Genomic DNA, 21,039 nt, shown 5'->3' on the forward strand with positions numbered 1-21,039 from the left:
GCTTGGATACAACATTTTATGCACCTCTGTTTTATTCTGTGATACAGGATTTAATGGGAACCTCTCCTATGTGTAGCCAGAAAATAAAATTGCTTTGTTAGATCAGCCTGCCTGTCCATCTTATCCAGTATCTAATCTCTGATAGTGGAATTACCAGATGCTTCAGGTTGAAGAAATCATATTAAGGGAAACTATGAAATAATCTGTCCATCTGGTATGTTCTGCCTCCCCCATTCTCTCCTTTCATTTCTATCCAATATAAATGTGGAGTTCTCATTATCTCTTTAAAAGTCTGTTCCTTTCTGGAATCCTGCTAAGCTCTGATTCAGTGGTATTTTATGGCATTATAGGATTAAGGGGTAGATTTAAGAGAAATAATACCCACAATTGTTAGGACTATTGGATCACTGGGTGCAGATGACACATTCCTGCTGCTGCAAATCTCTCGACAGCTGTTCTCAGAAGGGGAGCCTCGAGCTATTAAAGTGAAGAGCAAGGATGGTGTAAGAGATAAGCACCTCCCACCGTTTGATTTTTCACGTGTTTTGAGGGCTTCCCAGCCTGCAGACACAACCCCCTCTCCTGCCTTGGGGTCCTGCACATGGGTCAGGAACTGCATGGAAAGGGACTTTGTAGTGATAGGGTGAGGGGGAATGGCTTAAAAATGCCAGAGGGTGGGGATAGATGGGATATTGAGAAGTAATTCCTGCCTGTGAGGGTGGAGAGATACAGGAACAGGTGACCCAGGGAGGCTGCCCCATCTCTGGGGGCATCCCAGGCCAGGCTGGACAGGGCTTGGAGCAGCCTGGGACAGTGGAAGGTGACCCTGCCCATGGCAGGGGTGGGGCTGGATGAGCTTTAAGGTCTCTTCCAACCCAAACCATTTTGGGATCCTCTTGACAGAAAAGGTTTGGAGGTGTTGGAAGCCTGATGTGCTGCTGTGTTCTCACAGCACCTGTCTGTGTTTGCCATGGGACCCCGTGGAGAGGTGCCCTGGGCAGAGCCTCCCCATCAGCTGCAGCTGAGGGAGCAGTGTCACATCCCTGCTCAGTGTCAGTGTCCCCATGGTGTGTTTGGGGTGAGTCAGAGCCATCACACTGCCTGAATCACCCAGTTATTTCTGGACTGCTGCCATGGGAGCCTGGCAGCAATTGGGCTTTTCAGCACCATCTGCCTTTAGCTGCTTTATTACCAGGGACCTCATGAACAGCAAGCTGAGAGCCTTTCTTTGGGAGGCAGTGCAGGAGATGGAGACTTTTGGCTTCTGGGTAGACTTGGGGTTGTTGTTAACTTAAACTTAAAGAAACTAAATCAAGTTCTAATTAATTTTTCTTTCAAGTGGTTTGTGTGTGGCCTCTCTCAGTGTGTACCTGCTGGGTGCTAGAGCACCCTGTGGGGTGGAGGGGGGCCCTGTTCCCCTTGGGGTCTCTCCCCATCCCTGCAGAGTCTCCTGACCTCTGCCATGGGGTTGCCTTGGGGCCTCAGCCTCCCTCAGACTTATGGAATGTTGCAGGGCCTGAGAATTCAATTTTGGCTTCTTAATCCCAACAGAATGCATATTTGACAAGTGATGAATGTGGATGTGACTGAGACACATCAGGACTGCTCAGGTGGATGCACCAGGAGGCTGTAATTGAGTCTCCTGCCATGAAACCAGTCCTGCCTTCCCATCTCTTGTGCTGGATCCCAGATGTTCCTGCAGAGCCCACTCTGGCCATGGTTTGTGCCAGGGATCTCAGCCTGTGCCCTCTGCTTGGCTCTGATGGGAAAGTTCCATGTGCCACCATACTTATTTTCCTGTGAAAATACAGAAATCTCTTCCACTCTGGGAGTAATTGAACTCCCTGGCCTTGCAGGTGCCTTTGTCTCAGATGTCTCTGGTACCAAGGCACTGAAATGAGATCTTTTCTCAACACCTGCCACAGCTTGGGCAGGAGATGCCCCTGTCACTGCTCCATACATTTCATCTCATTTCCTCCCCAAAACTGGGGTTGCACAACCTCCTTTAATGAAACAAAATGCTTTTTGCCTTTCCCTCTGCCCACAGGACCATGTTAGCTGTGGTAGAAGTGCAAATATTACTGCAGCCAGTGGGAGAGCTCAGTGATGGCTTCCTCAAGGATCTGGGACCCTCCTGAGCACACATTTGTGGTGATGTGCCAGTCACTCATGTCCTGCCCTGGGCTGCACAGCCAGGCTTGATGAAGTGAGTCTGAGGAGAAGGACAATGTTTAAGAAGGCAAAACAAACTGCTTGAATTATGAGAGTGGTATTTGCTGGGAAATAGAGTTTCATGCCTGTTTATTTGTTGTGATTGCTGCTTATTGCAAACAAAGGAGGTCAGAAGAGCTCCTTCTCTCTTGCATGCACAATGTGCTACTACAATCCATTATTTTACCTTCTGCAAAGAGTGCTTTGATGGGTTTCAGTCCTACATCCAAATAAAAGCCAGGAAAAGAGAGGAAAGATGTAGGGCTTTTTCTTCATCAAATAACTATAGGGAAAACTAGATAGGAATCAAGACAGTGGAAGAACAAAAAAGTATTTCTTTTTCAGATGTAAAATTCCCTTTGTGAATTGCATTAGGGAGTGTATTAAAAGATCCTTACAGCCCTAGGAAAAAGGCAGGACTGGTTGTGCACCTTCTCTCCTAATAGATGGTTGTGGGTTTGATCCAACATTGTATGAAAAACACTCCTGCCCTTGGCTTTTTATAGCTTCAGCCATAAAAAAAGGCAAAGTAATATTTTCCAGTACTTGGAAAGGTGCCACCTGAAAATTTTCTGGGAGAGCAAGTAGAGAAATCAAGCAGTGGTTATCAGTGTCACAGCTCTGGCAGGCAGGAGCTGTGTCTCAAAACAGGGCTCTCCAAAGCCAGAGCAGATTTGGGATGGATTGTTGGATATTTTCTGTCCATGTGTTCTGTCCTGCCCAATCTCTATGTGGCTCCAGGCAGTTTTATTCTGCTAGGTTGTACAAAGTCATGGAAACTTCATGAGCTGGAAGGGACTGAGGGAGAATCTGAGGATCACAGGGTTGGAAAATCCCTCCAAGCCCATCCAGTCCAAGCTGTGCCTGATCCCCACCTTGTCCCCAGCCCAGAGCACTGAGTGCCATGTCCAGCCCTTCCTTGGGGACCTCCAGGGATGGGCACTCCAAACCTCCCTGGGCAGCCCCTTCCAATCCTTGACAATGCTTTCCATGGGGAAATTCCTGCTGATGTCCACCCTGAGCCTCCCCTGGCCCAGCCTGAGGCCGTTCCCTCTCCTCCTGTCCCTGTTCCCTGGGAGCAGAGCCCGACCCCCCTGGCTGTCCCCTCCTGTCAGGGACTTGTGCAGAGCCACAAGGTCCCCCCTGAGCCTCCTTTTCTCCAGGCTGAGCCCCTTTCCCAGCTCCCTCAGCCCCTCCCGGGGCTCCAGACCCTTCCCAGCTCCATTCCCTTCCCTGGACACGCTCCAGCCCCTCAGGGTCTGTATTGAAGTGAGGAGCAAAATCACCCATCCCAGCCCCTGTCCCTGCACAGACACCCCAACAATCCCACCCTGGGCATCCCTGGCAGCTCCTGGAGCTCTGGCAGCCTCGGGGCTGTGCCCATTCCCTGGGGAGCCTGGGCAGTGCCAGCACCTCTGGGGGAAGAATCCTTCCCTAAAATCCAACCTGACCCTGCCCTGGCTCAGCCCCAGCTGTCCCTGTCCCTGTCAGAGCAGAGATCAGAGCTGCAGCCCAGTGAGGTCCTGGTGGTGTCACTTGAGGCTGAGCCCAGCTGTCCCCTCCCTGCTCTCAAGGTCACAGGGGTAGAAGATGATTCCAAACCCAGCTCCAGACATCTCAGGTTTTTATTTCTCCAGCATCCTCAGGGCCCTGAGCTCTGGGGAGCTGCTGCTGCTGTGTGTGTGTGTGTGCAGGGGCTGCTGGTTCCCTTTGCCCCTCCTGCCCTCCAGGGATGGGGCTGCAACTTCTGCTGCCTTTGGGATGATTTGCAGGGAGGAAAAAGCCTCTTTGCTGCTCCATTGCTTTCCCAGCACTAACACAAACCAGCAGGCTGTTGAATAAATACCAGTATTGATCTTTATTCCTCAGTGTGTTTGGACGTGCTGCTCCTGACTTCCAGCAATGCTTTTTCTTGAAAACTGGGCAAGTAAAGACTCTAAAGGCACAGCTTGTCCAGCTGTGCTTTACATTTGTTGGTTATTATTTAAGCCTGCCCCTGTGACATGCAGGAGCAACCTTGGACACACAGGGAGCTGGGGCTGGCTCCAGGGGCTGAGAAGTCCCCCTAGAACTGGAGCTGTAGAGTCCCTGTGGAAAAGTTTAGGGGTTTGTACTGTTTCTGTCGTGGGTTTAGATAGGGACACAGGACAGCTTTTTCTTTCTTTTCCTTTTGAAGCAGAGGTCACTGGAGCACGCTTTGGCAGCTTGTGTGGGGTCAAGAGTGTGTCAGAAGTCTTTGGTGCTTGAAGTCCCAATATCTTCTTTAACCCCAGCTGGGAAGAAAGTGCTTTGGGGAAAGCAAGTGGAGTTTGCTTAGTGGCTGTTAGAGAGTCTCTTATTTCCATTGTGCTGCTCAGTGTCACCTGCAAACACTGTGAACCATGGATTTATAGCACAGCACCTCGGGGTTCTTTATGTCATACATTCCACTAATTGTCAATTTTCCCTTCCTGGCTGCAAAGTTATTACCTGTTCTTGTAAGCTGGGAACATGGTGCTTCAGGGAAGACTTTTGTGGCAGGAGTGTGCTATGAAACAGTTCCTAATGTAAACAGAAGTATTAAATGATCACTTTGGCAGAGGATGGGATTAGTGTAATTTAACTACTTGCTTTTGTGCTCCTCTGAACTCCTCTGCTGAAAAATACCTGTGTTATCATAAATGCTTCTGACTAAACTGTGCTTATGCGAATAAATGAACCAATTTAAGCTTTGGATACACTTCTCTCCAGTTGGCTTCCAAGGAAATCAGGGCTTGTGTGTTTGTGCCACCAACCTGCTGCCCTGGACTGCCCTGAGCTTTTCTGTTCCAAACCAGCACAAGCCCAGCCAGACCAGGCAGAGGGGGAGTCAAGCTCTGCTGCTCTGACAGCCTTGGTCCTGCAGCCATTTGTGCAGTTTTCCAACAGGAAAATCCAAGAGCAAGGAGGTTTCAATGACTTACTGTGTGTGTGTGTGAAAGAGCTGGGCATGGGCAGAGCTGGGTAAGTGGATGTGACACTGGGAATTGCTCTGACTTTTATCTCCCTTAGATCTGTCTGAGCCTAATAACTTTATTACAAGAGCCTCTCACCAGAGTAAATCCCATTCTCTACATTTTGTTTTTACAACTTTGCAGATGATTTCTTCTTAGGACTCGCCAAGTAATGTGCCTTTAGAAATATCTGTATGTCCCTAAATTGTAATGCCTATTTTTGAGAGCCAAATTCTAAAATAGAGCTGAACATTTCTAAAGAAGAATTACTGGGAATAAAGTAGGTGCTTTAAAATCGAGTTTCCTGGGGAAATGTGAGGAAGTTTCAGGGCTTTGTGGTCAGAAATAGTTTCAAAACCTGGATCTGTATACAGTGCACTGTACCAGACAGCATTAGGTGTATTAAGATGCTTGGGTCACAAAAAACGTACATCATAGGATAGACACAATAGATTTAATGTTGGCAGTCCCTTTTGCAAACAGACATGTGCACTGAATCAGCAAAATCCAAACTAGAATAAGCAATTAATGAATGGAGCATGATGAGGAAGTGGCAGGATGAATAGCAGGCTGAGCATTTGCTTTCTTTTAAGCCTGTTCATAATCTTTACAAAGGACAAATGGAGATCAATTCATTTCCTGGTGAAGCTTTATTTCAGACGACAGCATGAATGAAGCTTGTTTGGTACCAGTGGGTTTCATTTGTGGAGTTGTTTGTCACCAGGAGGGCAAACCCAGAAGGTTTTTCCTCTGCCATTGAGATTTTCAGGCAGGAAGCAGCACAGATCTGTAGGGAAGAGCTGGGAAGCAGTGCCTGTGGATTAAAGTATCCAGGGAGCTTGAACCTGCCTGTGCTGGCACAGCAGAGCCTTGCAGTGGGATTTACAACATTTTGTCCTTCAGCCACGGTGCTTTGCAGCCCAGCCATGGGGAAATCATTCAATCTCATCAGTGCTCCATGGATGGGTCAGGATTTACCTCCCAGGCCTTCAGCTGCTAAGTTCCTGTGGGTTTTCTGTGGGCCACAGGGAACTTGAGAAGCTGCAGGCAGCAAAGCCAAGCCTTGAGCGTGTCTGGATGGGTTTGGCTGTGCAGGTGGGGGCAGATTTGGTGATAGGGCTGGTGAAAAGCAGGTAAAAGTCCAGTGGCCTTGGTAAGGTGAGGATGAGAGAGAAGAGCCCACATTTCCCCACTTTTCAGGTGTGCATCCAAACCTGTGGTGTGTGGAGGTGATGAGGATATCCTGGGAAGTTGTAGAGTTAAGCTCATCAGAAATTGCATTTAAGCCTTTCAGATTCATTGTGTATCTCTGCACGTATCTTGATATGAGTTTGCTGTGTTTTGTCAAGTGTGTTATGGAATCATTTAGGTTGGAGAAGCTCTCCAAGACCACTGAGCCCAGCCAAGGCCACCACCATGTCCCCAAGTGCCACATCCATGGCCAGTGCTCCTCCAGACACAGGCAGCCAGGCAGTGTGTGCTCACTGCCACCTCTGGCTCCCCTGGGGGCTGGGCTGGTGGCAGGGTGACAGAGGAGCTGTGTCACTGTCTCAGGCTTTAGGTGCTCCTGTCAGCATCTCTGGTGTGGCAGCAAACAAATCCCAAATCCTGGGCTCTGGGATGGAGCAGCACTGAAGTGCCTGTGGGGGGGAGCTGTGGCTGCTCTCCTTTGGATCTCTGCAGTGAAGGCAGGCACAACAAAAGGATGTGAAACTCCCCTTGTGGGACATCTCCAGCCTGTCACTAAAAATTGATTGTGTTTTGGTTTGGGGTTTTATGAGAGGACAGGGAGAAGTTGGAGTATTTTTATTTGTGGATTTTTTTCTTAACCTTGTGGTAGTTCAGCTTTTGTTTGACTGGCTGAGTTGGGTTGGATCCCTCCCTACCTCTGTGAGGTATTTCATGGTGTTGCAGTTCTGCACTGGGTTAAACTGGATGCTTTTGTGTGTGCTGATCACCTTTGTCTCCCAGTTCTGTCTGTTGTGTTTTTTGCTTTGGCAGAGGTGGAAAATGTCACCTGTGACAGTAGAAAATCCACATAGGAGCAAATCTCTCCCCAGAATAGCAGAGCTGGTGTGGAGCTTCCTCTGTGGAATCAAGGGAAACTTTTGGCACTTTGCAGTGAATGCTTGTGTGTGGTCTTTGTTTTGTTCACTCTCCATCCTGAATGTCCCCTACATGAAGGGGCACCAGTATTTATGGGCACTTAATTGCAGTCATTTAACTGGTACCTGGAATATGAGGGGAAGAGCAGATCTAAATCTGCCCCATCTGCTGGTTTTGACTCTTTTGATAATGCTCAGGACTCGTTTTTATTCTTTTCCACCACAGCAGTACAAGTGTCTCACCAGTGTGCCCTGGTGAGCAGCCTGTGCTGGGGTGGGCTGTGGTAGTGCCAGCTCTGGCATTTGGGGATGGCAGAGCTCTCCCTGGTGCCAGCTCTGGGATTTGGGGATGGCAGATCTCTCCCTGGTGCCAGCTCTGGCATTTGGGGATGGCAGATCTCTCCCTGGTGCCAGCTCTGGCATTTGGGGATGTCAGAGCTCTCCCTGGTGCCAGCTCTGGGATTTGGGGATGGCAGAGCTCTCCCTGGTGCCAGCTCTGGGATTTGGGGATGGCAGAGCTCTCCTGGTGCCAGCTCTGGGATTTGGGGATGGCAGAGCTCTCCCTGGTGCCAGGTTCAGGATTTGGGGATGGCAGATCTCTCCCTGGTGCCAGCTCTGGCATTTGGGGATGTCAGAGCTCTCCCTGTGTGACATTTGCTGGGATGGCAGAGCTCTCCCTGTGTGACATTCCCCATGCAGGGCTCAGTGACACCCCTCTGCTGAGGCTGATCCAATTGTGGCAGAGGTTAAACAAACTTATCCAGTGATTTCTGTACGTAACAGGAAAGGTTTAAAAACCTCTTCATCTTCCAGTTCATAAAGCCGTCAGCAGCGTGCCTCTGTGATCACAAAGAAGAAGAGCTGTCTCTAAAAGTCCATTGTGCTTTTGAAGTCCATCATTTTTATGCCAGCTCTTCCAGCAGTGGCATCATTCCACCTTGTTCCAGGCAGCACAAGTGGTGGCCACTTTTCTTCTTCATTGCCCCAAGTCTGTCCTGGGGATGTCAGAATCCTGGGTTCCCGTGAGATCTATTCAAGTAAAACACTCCTACCTCAGGCTCTGTACCAAGGATTTCATTTTCAATTTGAGAGGAAAGGTTTCCAGCAGTGCCAGTTTTATCCCAACCTGCCTGAGCAGAGCTGTGACATTTGCTGGTGGAACTGTCACCCTGGAATCCCTGGCTGGGACACGAAGTGCTCCCTTCCCTCACTGATGTTTGTCTGAACATTCAGCCTGGGGCTGCCTCTGATCAGGGGAGGAAAGAGGTATTTTCACCTTCTCAAAAAACTGCTTCAGTGTGTTTTACCTGACAGAAATGTACCTGGGATGGAGGGCAGGAATAAATTGTCCTTTGGCAGTGGCAGTGTCACTTCATTAACCTTGAAGGGAGCTCTGCCTTAGATGAGCTGTCTGTGAATTACCTTGTCCAGGACTGTGCCTACATGAGCAGCTACAGAGCAGCAGCTGCCTCTATCAGAACATGCACTGTTAATTTACAACTTATTGTTAATTTACAATTTACTGTTAATTTACACTACTGGTAATTTACAATTTTACCTCACTGCCTTTGTTCTGTGAGTGCTCACCCCTTGCCAGTGGGCAGGATCTGGTGTTGCCCTGTGGAGCAGTCAGGGTTCCCTGCCTGCCCTTCCCTGGTGGAAACACAGGGGCTGCTCAGCATGTGGTGATGGAGTCAGAGCTGACCTTGTCTCACAGCTTGGGATCCTCATGGCAGGGGAGGTCAGGGCGCTGCTGCCTCTGTTGTTATCATGTAAAATGCTGCAGACAGCCTTTTCAAAGCCTGCTTCTTCAGTCCATGCCTGTTTGGACATCATTTTGAGTTCAGCTGTGTTTGCAGGGCACTGTTTTAAAACAAACAGAGAAAAAAATACTCTTAAATTTTCTCCCTGCCCAGTCTTCCCTGCCTGGGAGGAGAGGAAGGCCACCAGGCAGGCAGCAGGACCTGCAGGCTTTGCTCCTGAGTCCTGCTGACCCCTCCTGACCCTTTGGGGCTGACCACTTCATCCCTGAGCATCAGAACTTCAGCAACCTGTGTTGTTGAAATCCCTGATGCCTTGGTTAAGGGGACAGCAGCCTCCTTCTCCTGAGGACTTGTCAAACTGGGGGCCTCCAGCTGTGCTGAGGATGGCCAGATGTGGCCATGAGGAGACCTTGGAGCTTGCAGGGCAGAGGCTGTGGCCAGCCCTGCCTTGTCCTGCTGGGACTGGTGAGAAGCCAGGGGCTCTGTGCAAGACCTGGGTACAGTGGGTGTCATTCCTGGTGCTGTCCTGGCAAGTCCCAGGTGCCAGGGACACACTGGCTGGCTGTGGGCTCCTGCACCACTCCATGGGAGGAGTCCTGATCTCTGTCTCTGCAATGGGGTAAAATTGCTGGTACTTCCTATTTGAGTAGTGCTCTCAGTTTTGAGAACCTCAGCACTGAGGGATGCAGTGGTGACTTTCCTTTGCAAGCTGATGTTTTCCTGAAGCAGCAATCTCTGGGATAGGAATTTGGGGGAGAATTCCACTTCCTGTGCACTAATTCTGACCAAGCTCTCTCTCACACACCCTTGGCTTTAACATGGCAATTCCATAGCTCATTGTAGAAAAGGCATTTAAGTGTGAGTGGAACTCTCTCTGCTCCTGAGCCATGTTTTACAGGAACAGCTCCACAGCCCTGTGGAAGATGTGCCCACATAGCTGAACACTTCTGTGATGTTCATGGTGTTTTTAAGGACAGGAAGTAACAAGTCATTTATTCTGCTGATCAAAAGAATATTTGCCTGTTTAAATATTCAAACCCTTGAGCCTGCTACAAGACTGAAATGTCAGGAAGGGATAAGCTCCTGATAAGCACGTTAGCTGGATTTATTTAGTGTGATGGCCAAAAGAAAAATCATTAATAAGTCAGGATTCAGACTGGGGAGCTCCTGGGTGCTCAGAATTAAAAATAAAGGTGTGTGGGGGGGGGAGGTGGTGCAGGTGGGAGGGAGAGAGACTCTGACATGGAAGAGAGGAGGAAATCTTGGGGAACACGTCATCAGGATCTGCTTTTATAAGAGGTGTGCTGTCCATAAGTAGAGCCACCACATTCTTTGTCTGCCCTGTGTTCACCCACAGGCACACAGGATCTGGATGGGCTGAGATGATCTTTAAGGTCCCTTCCAGCCAAACCCTACTCAATGATTCTGTGATCTGGGTCCATTTTGTGCCAGCTGTCACAGATTTTTGTCTGGCTCTTCCTGTGTGCTGAGTGTCTGTGATGGCTGATCCCACACAGTTGGGGAGAGCTGCAGTAAGACCCCATTGGGAGCTGTAGGAATAAATCCAGAGGGTGAGGGAGCAGCACAGAGCCCTAAAGCCATGGGTGTTCTGCAGACCCAGGGTGTTCAGCCCTCTCCATGCTGCTGGTGGCATTTCAGAAGGACAGGTAGAGATGTCCCCTTCATGCTCTGGGGGACTTTTGTGCCCTGAGGGACATCCCTGGGAAGATGAGGGATGTGCAGCCTCAGAGCTGATGGTGCTGTGGTTATGAAATAGGCACTCAGGTCATCCATGAGTCAGTGTGAGCACACCCTGCTCCTCACACGTCCCTGGGAGGCAGCACAGAGCAGGTCCCACTCCTGCACCAGCCATGAGTGTGTTCCCTAAGAGCACAGCACAGCCCTGTGTGCTCCAAAGTCATCTTTCAGGGTGCTGCCATCCCCACCTGTGCCAGGCATCTGTCAGGCCAAGGGACTGTGTGTTCCAGGCTGCACAGAGCAGGCTGCTGTTCTCCTGCTGTTATTTTATTGACCTTTTCTCCTGGGTGTATTTTCCAGACCTGACATCCATCCAAAGCAGAGCAGGGCCTGCCCATCCTGAGTGCTCCTGTTCCAGCCTGTGTGGAACATGGGCACTGCACAGGGTGTCCTTTTTGTCCTGGGCTGGAGGGATGGACAGTTGTCGTGGCTTGGACCTGACAGGAGGGGACAGCCAGGGAGGGTCAGGCTCTGCTCCCAGGTAACAGGGGCAGGAGGAGAGGGAACAGCCTCAGGCTGGGCCAGGGGAGATTTAGATCAGATATTGGGGCTAATTTCTCACTGAAAGGGTGGTCAGGCATTGGAAGGGCAGTGGGGGAGTCCCCACTGTGGATGTGGTGAATGGGGTGGTGCTGGGGCTCAGTCGTCTTAGAGAGCTTTTCCACCCTCAGTGATTCCTTGATTTATGCCCAAGGAAGGACAGAAGCCCAGGACCCCTGTGTGTGACCTCTTCCCTCAGGGATGTTTGAGCCCTTCCCTGTATCAGAGAGTTCTGTGTTCCACTGGCATTTCTCCACTTTCCTTTGGCCTCCCTTGCCTTTGCAGAGCTCGAGTGGAGCTGGCAGTGTCCTCTGCAGCAGGGACTGCGCTGCTGGGGCTCAGCTGGGCCCTGCTCTGGCCTGGCTGCTTGCTTGGCCATGGCCACATCTCCACACACAACCTCTGCTGGAGCTCCAGCTGTGCACCAGCCTGGAGGAAAACAGCTCAGGGACAAAGGTTGTGTGTCTGTGGTGGTTCCATAAAATGCAAAAATACATCCTCAGCCAGAGGGTGGGACTGCTGCACCCAGTGTTTAAGGCACAGTGAGGGTGAGGTTGGATTTTTCCCCAACACTGTTATTAGAACTGTGATTATAAACCACCATCAGTGCTCTGAGACCGAGCAGCAGCCACTTTTCCTTCAGTGGGGTTCTTCTAATACCTCTTAACTCCTTCACCTCTTTACTCCTCCCAGTTTGTGTCTCTCTGGATCTTGACAAGCTCTGCCTGTGCCCCCTGTTGGAGAGATGGCTCCAGAGGGCTCCAGGCTGGATTGATTAGAAGAGCATCATTAGGAAAATCAAATTACTGCTGGATAATTTCAGATGGCCTGTTGCAGCCTGGGTTTTGTCTGAATCCAAGCAGTTCCTTTAAAACTCTGGACATATTTGAAATCTAGGGAACTCTAACCAGAGCAGGCTTTCAGAGGAATGGAGTGCTGCTTCCTCCCTGGGAATGGAGACAGCTACACTTAATGGCATTTCATCCCCATGTAAAACTTTGGTGAGCATTTTATGTTGGGGGGAAGGGCCATGCAAGAGGCGCAAATTAAGGAAATGTGGCAGTCTAGAAATATTGAGATTTGTGCCAAGTAGATGTGGGAGCTGTCAGGAGTGGATGACACATCATGGAAGGTGGAAGATAATTCCTGTGACCAAAGGTGAATATAATCTTTGATGCAGCCTCTGGGATTAGGGATTCCAGATCTCTCAGGATTAGCAGGATTTCTGCTCAGTGACCTGGGGGCAAAGCAAGCTGCAGCCCGAGTGCCCAGCTCCTCCCTGAGCTCTGAGCTGTTCAGGGATCACAGATTTGTAAAATGTCCTGGGTTTGAAGGGACCCCCAGGGATCACCCAGGCCAGCCCCTGTCCCTGCCCAGACACCCCAACAATCCCACCCTGGGCATCCCTGGCAGCTCCTGGAGCTCTGGCAGCCTCGGGGCTGTGCCCATTCCCTGGGGAGCCTGGGCAGTGCCAGCACCTCTGGGGGAAGAGCCTTTCCTGATCTCCAGCTGAAAGCTCTCCTGAAATAATTGAATGTATTGTTGGCCCTTTCACTAAATTGTTTTTTTCTGAAAGGTGCTGCTGGGGGAAGGTCCCACCCCCAGCACAAACATCCCCTGGCAGCTCTGTGCAAACCTGGCCTGATCTGAAATCCAAGGAGTGAAGGGGCCCTGAAGCCAAGGAGTGCCTCTGTTGTCTTGGAACAGTCCACACTCCAGGCTCTCCATAAAGCACGTTTATTGGTGTTGATCAACGGGTTATATTGGGAAGGGAAGGTGTAGAAACCGTTGGGGTTTGGCTGATGCCAGGCAGGGCAATTCCAGGTACTTGATGGAAATGGTTTTGTGCCCCAGAGAACGGGTGAGAGGTGTTAATTGAGTGATAGAGTGGATCTTGTTAAATCACTGGGCAGGAAGAGGTGGTTTGTAAATATTAGCTGCCACTTTGTGACCTCTCTCCTGGGCTCCAGGACTGTTTGCTGTGCTTACAGGTGATTTTTCTGCTGAGGGATCATGAGGCAGTAAATGCTGGGATATCCCTTTTCTGTTACTGAGACAGACAATAAACATCCTAATCTCACTCGCTGCTCTGAAGAGTGGATTTACAGCTGTGTGCTGAGCAGAAAACAAACGATCAGAGGATTCAAAGCAGGCTCTGCAGCAGGCAAACACTCATTGGAGCAGAGCTGGGCTTTTATGCTTTTTGTCTTTTGAATTTGGCTGACTTGATTAATCCAGCTTGATGTGTGCCATGCTGTTCAGCAGAAACTCAGCCCTGCTTCCTCTTCCCCCAGCTCCCCTTCTCAGCCTTCCTTTGTTTTGGGATGGTTTCTTACATAAACCAGGAACTGCAAAGATTCAGGTGAAAAGATCTTCTCTGTAAATACATTTGTTTTGTGGGTTTCCTTTGCAGGTTCTCATGTTTGCAGACTTGGGCTTTATGTAGAATAAAGATCTGGGAGTCAATAAAGGTGGTGAAGGTCACAGTGGAGGGGTTGTGTCACCTCTGCACCCATCCAGATCCTGTGTCCCTGGAGCAGGGGCTGGGGAGGATGTTGGGAGTTGTTTCATGCAGGGATTGGTGTCACTTGTCAGCTCCTCAGTCTGTTCTAAAGTGAGAGATGTCCTGGAATTTCCTGGGTTTGAAGGGATCCCCAGGGATCACCCAGTGCAGCTCCTGTCCCTGCCCAGACACCCCAACAATCCCACCCTGGGCATCCCTGGCAGCTCCTGGAGCTCTGGCAGCCTCGGGGCTGTGCCCATTCCCTGGGGAGCCTGGGCAGTGCCAGCACCTCTGGGGGAAGAACCTTTCCTGATCTCCACCTAAACTTCTTCCTTCACACCTGAGCCTTGGACCAAGGACAGAGGAAACCCCTTTTTTTCCCCTTGTTGAAGGCCAAGAACATTTCTCAATGAGACCTCAGCAAGGTCCTTAAATTAAACCCAGTGCTGAACATGGGGAGTTTTCCCCCAGCCTCCTCAGGACTTGGAGAGTTTTGTGAGCATGATTTAATGGAACATATTCAAGCATGATTTAATGGGACATAAAATGCTTCTTTGATATACCATTGATCTAAAGGAGAGACAAAACTGTAAGGTGGCTCTTTCTTTCCACTACTGATTCATGATTTTTTGATATAAATCCTACAAGCAGGTGCCAGCCTAGGTTTAATTGGAGAGAGCAGGATTTAGTGGGGCAAAATGGAATTGTGTAACCTGCACTAATTTGTTTTCAGATGTTGGCAGGTGCTCTGTGCTGGGCCAGGGAGGTGTTTCCCACCCAGCAAGGCAGGGATGGGGAGAGACCACCTGCAGCCTCCCACAGTTTTCTCCAGTCAGGCCCTGTTGCAAAGTGGCCCAGAGCCCTGCAGATGTGCATGTGGCTCCATGGGCAGGGAGAGCTTTGGGAGACAGCCTTTTGGTATTGATGGGATGATGAAAGAGTGCTAAATTAAACAGCAAATGGTAGGTTTTAGCTGTGTAGCTCATCACTGACACTGCAATGTATTGTGGTGGTCTAAATACAAGCCTTTCTTTTAATTTAAATGTAGAAGTTTTGAAGTGTAGGGTGAGTTCCCCTGAACATTCCATGTCCTAGAACAAGACTTGCTTTGGGCTGGCCAGGTACAACATAAGCTGGGTGTTAGAAATAAAACCTGAGATTCACAGAATGCCAAGTGGTTTGGGTTGAAGGGACCTTAAAGCCCATCTTGTCCCAGGGAGGGACACCTCCCACTGTCCCAGGCTGCTCCGGCCCCAGTGTCCAACCTGGCCTTGGGCACTGCCAGGGACCCAGGGGCAGCCACAGCTGCTCTGGGCACCCTGTGCCAGGCCCTCCCACCCTCACAGGGAACTATTTCTTGCCAATATTACTGTCTTTGAGCTTAAAAACCATTTCCTCTTATCCTATCAGTGCTTTTCCTTGCAAAAATTTCCTCTCCAGCCTTCCCATTGACCCCTCTTTAGCACCAGAAGGGGCTCTAAGGTCTCACTGAATTTTGGAGTATTTTGGTCTGGGATCTAATTGCAAAGGCCTTGGCTGGCACACAACCAAAGCTGAGGGGGATAACTGTGGGCAGAGGGTGCCAGGAGTCTCAGGTGAAGTTTGGAGCATTGCCTGGGGCTCTCCCTGAGCCCCTGGAGCTCTCCCTGAGCCCCTGGAGCTCCTGCTGGGGCCTGGGCTCAATGCTGGATTCTCTGTGCTGCACCTCAGGGTTATGAAGAAAATTCTGAAGGCAGCTGGGATTTCCCATCTTGTGCCTACCCACCACTGCAGAAAAGACAGCCTCTCAGGTAGCCAAGGTGTTGTTCCTGGGGGTGCAGGAGGGTGCAGGTGAGGAGGGAGGCTCAGGGTGTGGGGGCTGCAGGGATGGGCTGCTGAGCTGCACTGAGTCCTCCCTGCAGGGTCTGAGTGTTCCCAGAGCAAAGCAGTGACACCTGTGCCTCTGCCTGCACGTGGGCTGAAGGATAAAGCATCCACATCAGCCCTTTGTCTATGAAAAATATTTAAAAGAAAAAACCCAAACCACCCAGCAACAAGCTCCAAGCCCCCCCACTGCCCTCCCCATTCCTGCTGTTTTCTGCAGCTTCTCCCTGGCCTTTCCAGTGATGTTTGAGCTCAAGTGCTGCTCTCCCCTTTCCCCCACCCTTGCCCCAGGACAACCCAGCTGTTCCAGGTGTTTTCCTGCACACTTGCAGGGATATTTGCTGGTTTGTCCACTGGAAAAAGCCTCGTGGAGCTGCAGGCTGTGGCAGAGCATTGCTCACCCCACAGCTTTTGGCACCAGCACTGAAGGGACCCTGTAGGAGGAGCACAACAAACCTGGTGTTAATTTGGTTTAAAATTGCTGCTTTCCCAGCCCTGTGGTGGAAGCCAAAGCCACCAGAGCAGGGTGTTTGTGCAAAGCCTCTCCTGCCTCTGCAGAGCTGGAGCTTGGTGCCCCAGCAGTGTGGGCTGGCCTTTCCACTCCTCCCTCCCAGGCTCACCTCCTCTCCCTGGATCTTTGTCTGCCTTCCTCGGAGACTGGGGAGGGAGAACCCTGGTGCAGGGAGAATGCCAATGAGCAGGAGATGAACCTCAAAGAGCTGGGTTTGGATTTGCCTCCAAAGCTCTTTGATCACAAGCTGAGCTCTTTATCCCCTGCAGCATTCCTGGGGAAAGGCTGCCCAGAGGTGAACAATGATTAAAAGGAAACTCTCCTGCTCCTGTGACAACCTTGACTTCATTGGAGCAGGTATCAACTGCTCTATCTACCAGAAGCTGTTTTTAATGTCTGAGTCAGTTTAGCTTGGCTTTCTTGGCAGGATTTTGGGGTCACTTGTAACTTTACCCCATCATGATCATTCTTTCATTCATTTTAGAGAAAGATTTTCCCTTTGGAAGATCCTTTTCAATGTTTGGTTCCCTTCTGTTGAGCTCGTGGCTTGCTGTAGGGTAGACAATAATTAAATCAAGAAACACAACCATGTTTTCACTCAGCAAACTTGTTTAACTAAAGAAGATTCATAAAGAAAACTGTTTCTGTGGAAATCTTTGTCTCCAAGTCTCATCTGGAGTCTGAAGAATGCCTGCTGTTGCCTAAGAAACACCCAGGACAATGAAATGCAGAGGCATTGCTGGGGAGTTGAGGAGCTGCTGGGATGTCACTGCCTTTTGTCTTTCTTTGCTTATCTGGGCAGGGTTTGGTCTGTGCACACTCATTGTAATTCTGGGAACTCCTGTTCTGTGGCTAATCTGTCATGGAAGTGGGGAGGGGGCAGGGAGGCTCCTTCCATCCTTACTCCACGCGGGTCTGTTGTTGGGGAAGCTGGAGAGTTGAATTAAACTGTTGGAGGTGGTTTAAGATCTCTTGTTTGCTTTCCACAGTTGCTCTGAATAGAGGAGGTGTCTAGTTGAGATGAAACGTGGCAGGGAAACAACATCTGTGTCCCTGTGCTCCCTGGAGAGCTGGGGTCACCTGGAACACCCCTTCCCCTGGAGTGCCCCAGCCTGCTCCATGGCTGTCCCTCTCTCCAGCTCTGGGGTGTCCATGGAACATGGATCTGCTGCTTGCCAGGGATAGTGCTGGTGGGAACCTGGGAGCTCCTGCTTCTGTCCTGCTCTGAAGTCTGTGTGAGCAGAGATCCAGCCCCAAGCCCTGCCCAAGTTAAGGGATGATTCCTGAAACCAGGGAGGTGGTCACAATGGTTTGGGTTTAACCATCCTGACTGTGGAGTGCAAAGACAGGAATTGCTCAGAATTTGCTCTCTGCTGAGAGAGCAAAAACATTTATTGAGACTATTTAACCAGGGCTCATTTTATGTTCATTCCTTTCCAAAGCAAATGGGAAGAAAATTCCCAAGTGTTGTTTAAGAACAAGGCTCACTTCTGAGCACCTGTAAATCTTGGACAGTGGGACTGGGGAGTTTCCCTTGAACTGCTAGAGGCATTTGCTGTGTTCTGTGGGCCACTCTTGCTTATCTGCCCACACACAGGTGAGGTGAGCTCTGGATGTGCTCTCTGAGCCTGGGGAGGCTCTGCTTTGCTGTTTTCTCTTCCAGCAGCAGTGATTCAAGGATGGATTTGCAGGCAGTGCACAGCTGGGAGGTGCCAGCCCTGTGGATTTTCCATGTGCCTGACTGGACATGCTGCCCTGTGAGCTCTGCTGACCCCATGTCTCTCTCTGCCCTTCATCTTGCAGATGCAAAGAGCTGAAATATGGGAAGGACCTGCCCCAGATCTCCATCATCTTCATCTTTGTGAACGAGGCGCTGTCGGTGATCCTGCGCTCGGTGCACAGCGCTGTGAACCACACCCCTGCACACCTGCTCAAGGAGATCATCCTGGTGGATGACAACAGTGATGAGGGTGAGCAGCACTGGCAGCCCCCAGCTCACCAGGAGGGGCTGCATTTCTGGGAATCTGCTGGAGGCTTCTTGGGGCAGGGGCACATGGGGTAAGGGGGTGGGCGTGCTGCTGGCACAAAGTTCTCTGCGGCTTCTCTGCTGAGGAACAGGGTCAAACCACAGTTAAATCTGAGAGAGTTGTTTGAAAATGTAGCTGAGAGCTGGAAGGTGAAGGAAACCAGAGAGCCATCTGTCCTTTCCCTTCAGTACCATCCAAGAGCTCTGGTTTCAGGATATCCTTGTTTCTGATAATAACACTTCAGTTGTTGCAGAGATGCACATCTAAATATTTGCCAGGACAAGAGCCTGGAGCCCAGAGGGATTTCTGCTGTGGCACCTCCCAGGGGTGTTAACTGAGATATTTCCCTGTAGTAAAATACCATCCCAGGCTTTATAGATGGCTGGTGCTCTGCAGAGCCCCTTGTTTCCTGAGTTCTGGTTTTGGAACAGGAAAAAGGAAGAGGAGGAAATAATCCCAGCCTACCTGTCCAGGTCAGGCCCTGCCACAGCCTGGAGGGGATGTTTGGTTTGTCACATTACACACAAGGGTCCTTTGGTTCCACCTGCTCTCAGTCACTGTTGTCATTCCTCCCCTTCTGACTTTTGATAACACAGAACTGCAGGAAGCATTTTCAGACTCAACTTCTTCCTAGGTCTTTTTTTCTCCCAATATCCACTAGGACAAGGTAATCAGGGCAGTTAAAATCTTCATGAAGGACAACAGAGAGTTAAGTGACTTTGTTTACTGCCTTCTTTGGTTGTGCTGCATTTTCATCCTTTCAATGTTATTGAAAAAAAATAATCAAGGAGTGCCGTGGATGCTGTGATTGGAGGGAAGAGCAGGGTGCAGGATGTGGAGAGCTCATTTCCAGAGGGAGCTGAGAGGTTGCTGTCTATCTGTGAGGAGAGGAGCTGGTGCACAGCGAGCTGTTCAGGCTGTAAAAATAGGCACTCAAAAACCACAGTAATGAGCACCACAGAAAGCTGATGAGTTCTAATTACCAGTAAAAGAATCAGGAGGGCAGCTCCTCAGCTGGTGGGAATCACAGCAGCTCCAGGGCAGAAGTTTGGATGGTGTCCACGGTGAAGCTGTGGGAATTCAGAGCTGGAACCACTTGGCTGGTGAAGGGGAAGTGCAGGTGAGGTGATGCTGGGGAATCTCACAGTGCCCAGCACTTGGAGGGCTTGAAATACCAGAATGAGAGGCTCCTTCTCCAAATTTTATTCTATTAATGGGGCAAAGACAAGAACTCTTTCAAAGAAAAGCCACTGGTGATAATCATTGAGCTTCTCCCCTCGTTGCTGTGCATAAAGGATGTACTTCTGAACAGCCTCTTCCTCATTCAGTGAGAGGCTGTTGGGGAGCCAAGTGCTCTGGAGACACTGGAAAGGCACAGGACAGCAAAACAAATCCTTCCAAAAGCATCTGCCTCTTGCACAGGCCAGGGCAGCACCTGGCAGTGAGGATTAGGATGGAATCCCTGTACCCCCTGTGGGGTTGCAGGGCACCACTGGGGTTTGTCACTGCTGGGGCTGGGGGATGGCAGGGCAGGCAAAGGGGTGCCCAAAGCTTGGACTGTGTTCAAGCACTTCCAGCTCTGGGGTTTCACAGAATCCCAGAAAGGTTTGGGTTGGAAGGGACCTTGAAACCCATCCAGTGCCACCCCTGCCATGGGCAGGGACACCTCCCACTGTCCCAGGCTGCCCCAAGCCTGTCCAGCCTGGCCTGGGACACTGCCAGGGTTGTGTTGGAGTGTTGTACAGCACCAGGGAGGGATGAGCCCAACTGATGGACAAGTTCAAACTCCTAGGCACAAGACAGGAAAATCCCAGTCTCCTGGCACACTAGGCTGCATCCCACCCCAGGGGTGCTTTGGTTGTATTCAGGGGTGTCCAGGGTCCCTCATGATGGACTGTGCTGAGGGTTGAACATCCCTGAGGAGCTCTGTCCTCAGAAACATTGGGATGGAGGTACACAAGGAGAGTGGGATGGGGACTGAGGTGCCATCAGCTGGGAAGGTGAGTTAATAATGCCAGTGTTCTGCTGCTGAAGCTTTGCAGGCCTCATAACAAATGAGATTTTTAAGGAGAGATTTGAAGGAAGATAATGAGATAACTTGGCAGATGTTTATGAAGAGCTCCTCCCAAGCGTGTAATAATCTACTTTTCTCATGTAAAAGAAATGATACAAGCCAGAACATATCTCTGGGACCATGTGCTCCCTCTCAGCATCCTCGAGGAGCTGCAGTGACAGCCAGGAATTATTAATGGCAATAACATTGTCACAGAGTTCCCACTAATGGTAAGCAATAATCTTGAGCAGCAATAGCAACATTGCAGAGTTGATGCTTTGGATATTACAAACAAAGTCATCATAATAAATAGATTTGGCTTCTACAGGAAAATAATTACAGGAAAATAGTTCCTCATGAGCTCTCAGATTTAGAGATGAATCCTGGAGGATCGAGCAGAAGATGGGGCTGTGTGGGTGTGACTTTGGAGGCTGTGATTGAACAAGAAGGAATTTCTTCAGCCTCTGTGGGAGCAGCTGTGTGGGAGAGAGGGACAATTTCTGTGGGGATATGGCTGTAGCCCAGGAAAAGCCTTTGGGGCTCAGCTGTGTCACCTGACAGAAGGCTGACTCCAGGGAGCAGTGCTTGAGCCCAGAGCTGTGCTGTCCCCTGGCTTACCAGGAGCAGCTTTGGGGAAGGTGCTGAAGGCTCAGGACAGTCCCTGGCTGGGGTTTGTGTGGGTTTTGTCAGGGGGAAGAGGAACCACAGCAAATCTGGGTAACTGAAGAACAAA

General features: G+C 50.2%; 1 protein-coding gene across 1 annotated transcript in view; it reads left to right on the plus strand.

Annotated features, from left to right (window-relative positions):
* Positions 1-21,039, plus strand: part of GALNT17 (polypeptide N-acetylgalactosaminyltransferase 17) — a 204,963-nt gene that overhangs the window by 59,606 nt on the left and 124,318 nt on the right. Inside the window, exon 3 of the mRNA XM_033078255.1 lies at positions 18,030-18,196. Within this exon, the coding sequence (XP_032934146.1) occupies positions 18,030-18,196 (167 nt within the window). The remainder of the gene's footprint in view (positions 1-18,029; positions 18,197-21,039) is intronic.

The sequence above is a fragment of the Catharus ustulatus genome, chromosome 22, assembly GCF_009819885.2.
Source record: "Catharus ustulatus isolate bCatUst1 chromosome 22, bCatUst1.pri.v2, whole genome shotgun sequence".
In the NCBI taxonomy this organism is placed as follows: Eukaryota; Metazoa; Chordata; class Aves; order Passeriformes; family Turdidae; genus Catharus; species Catharus ustulatus.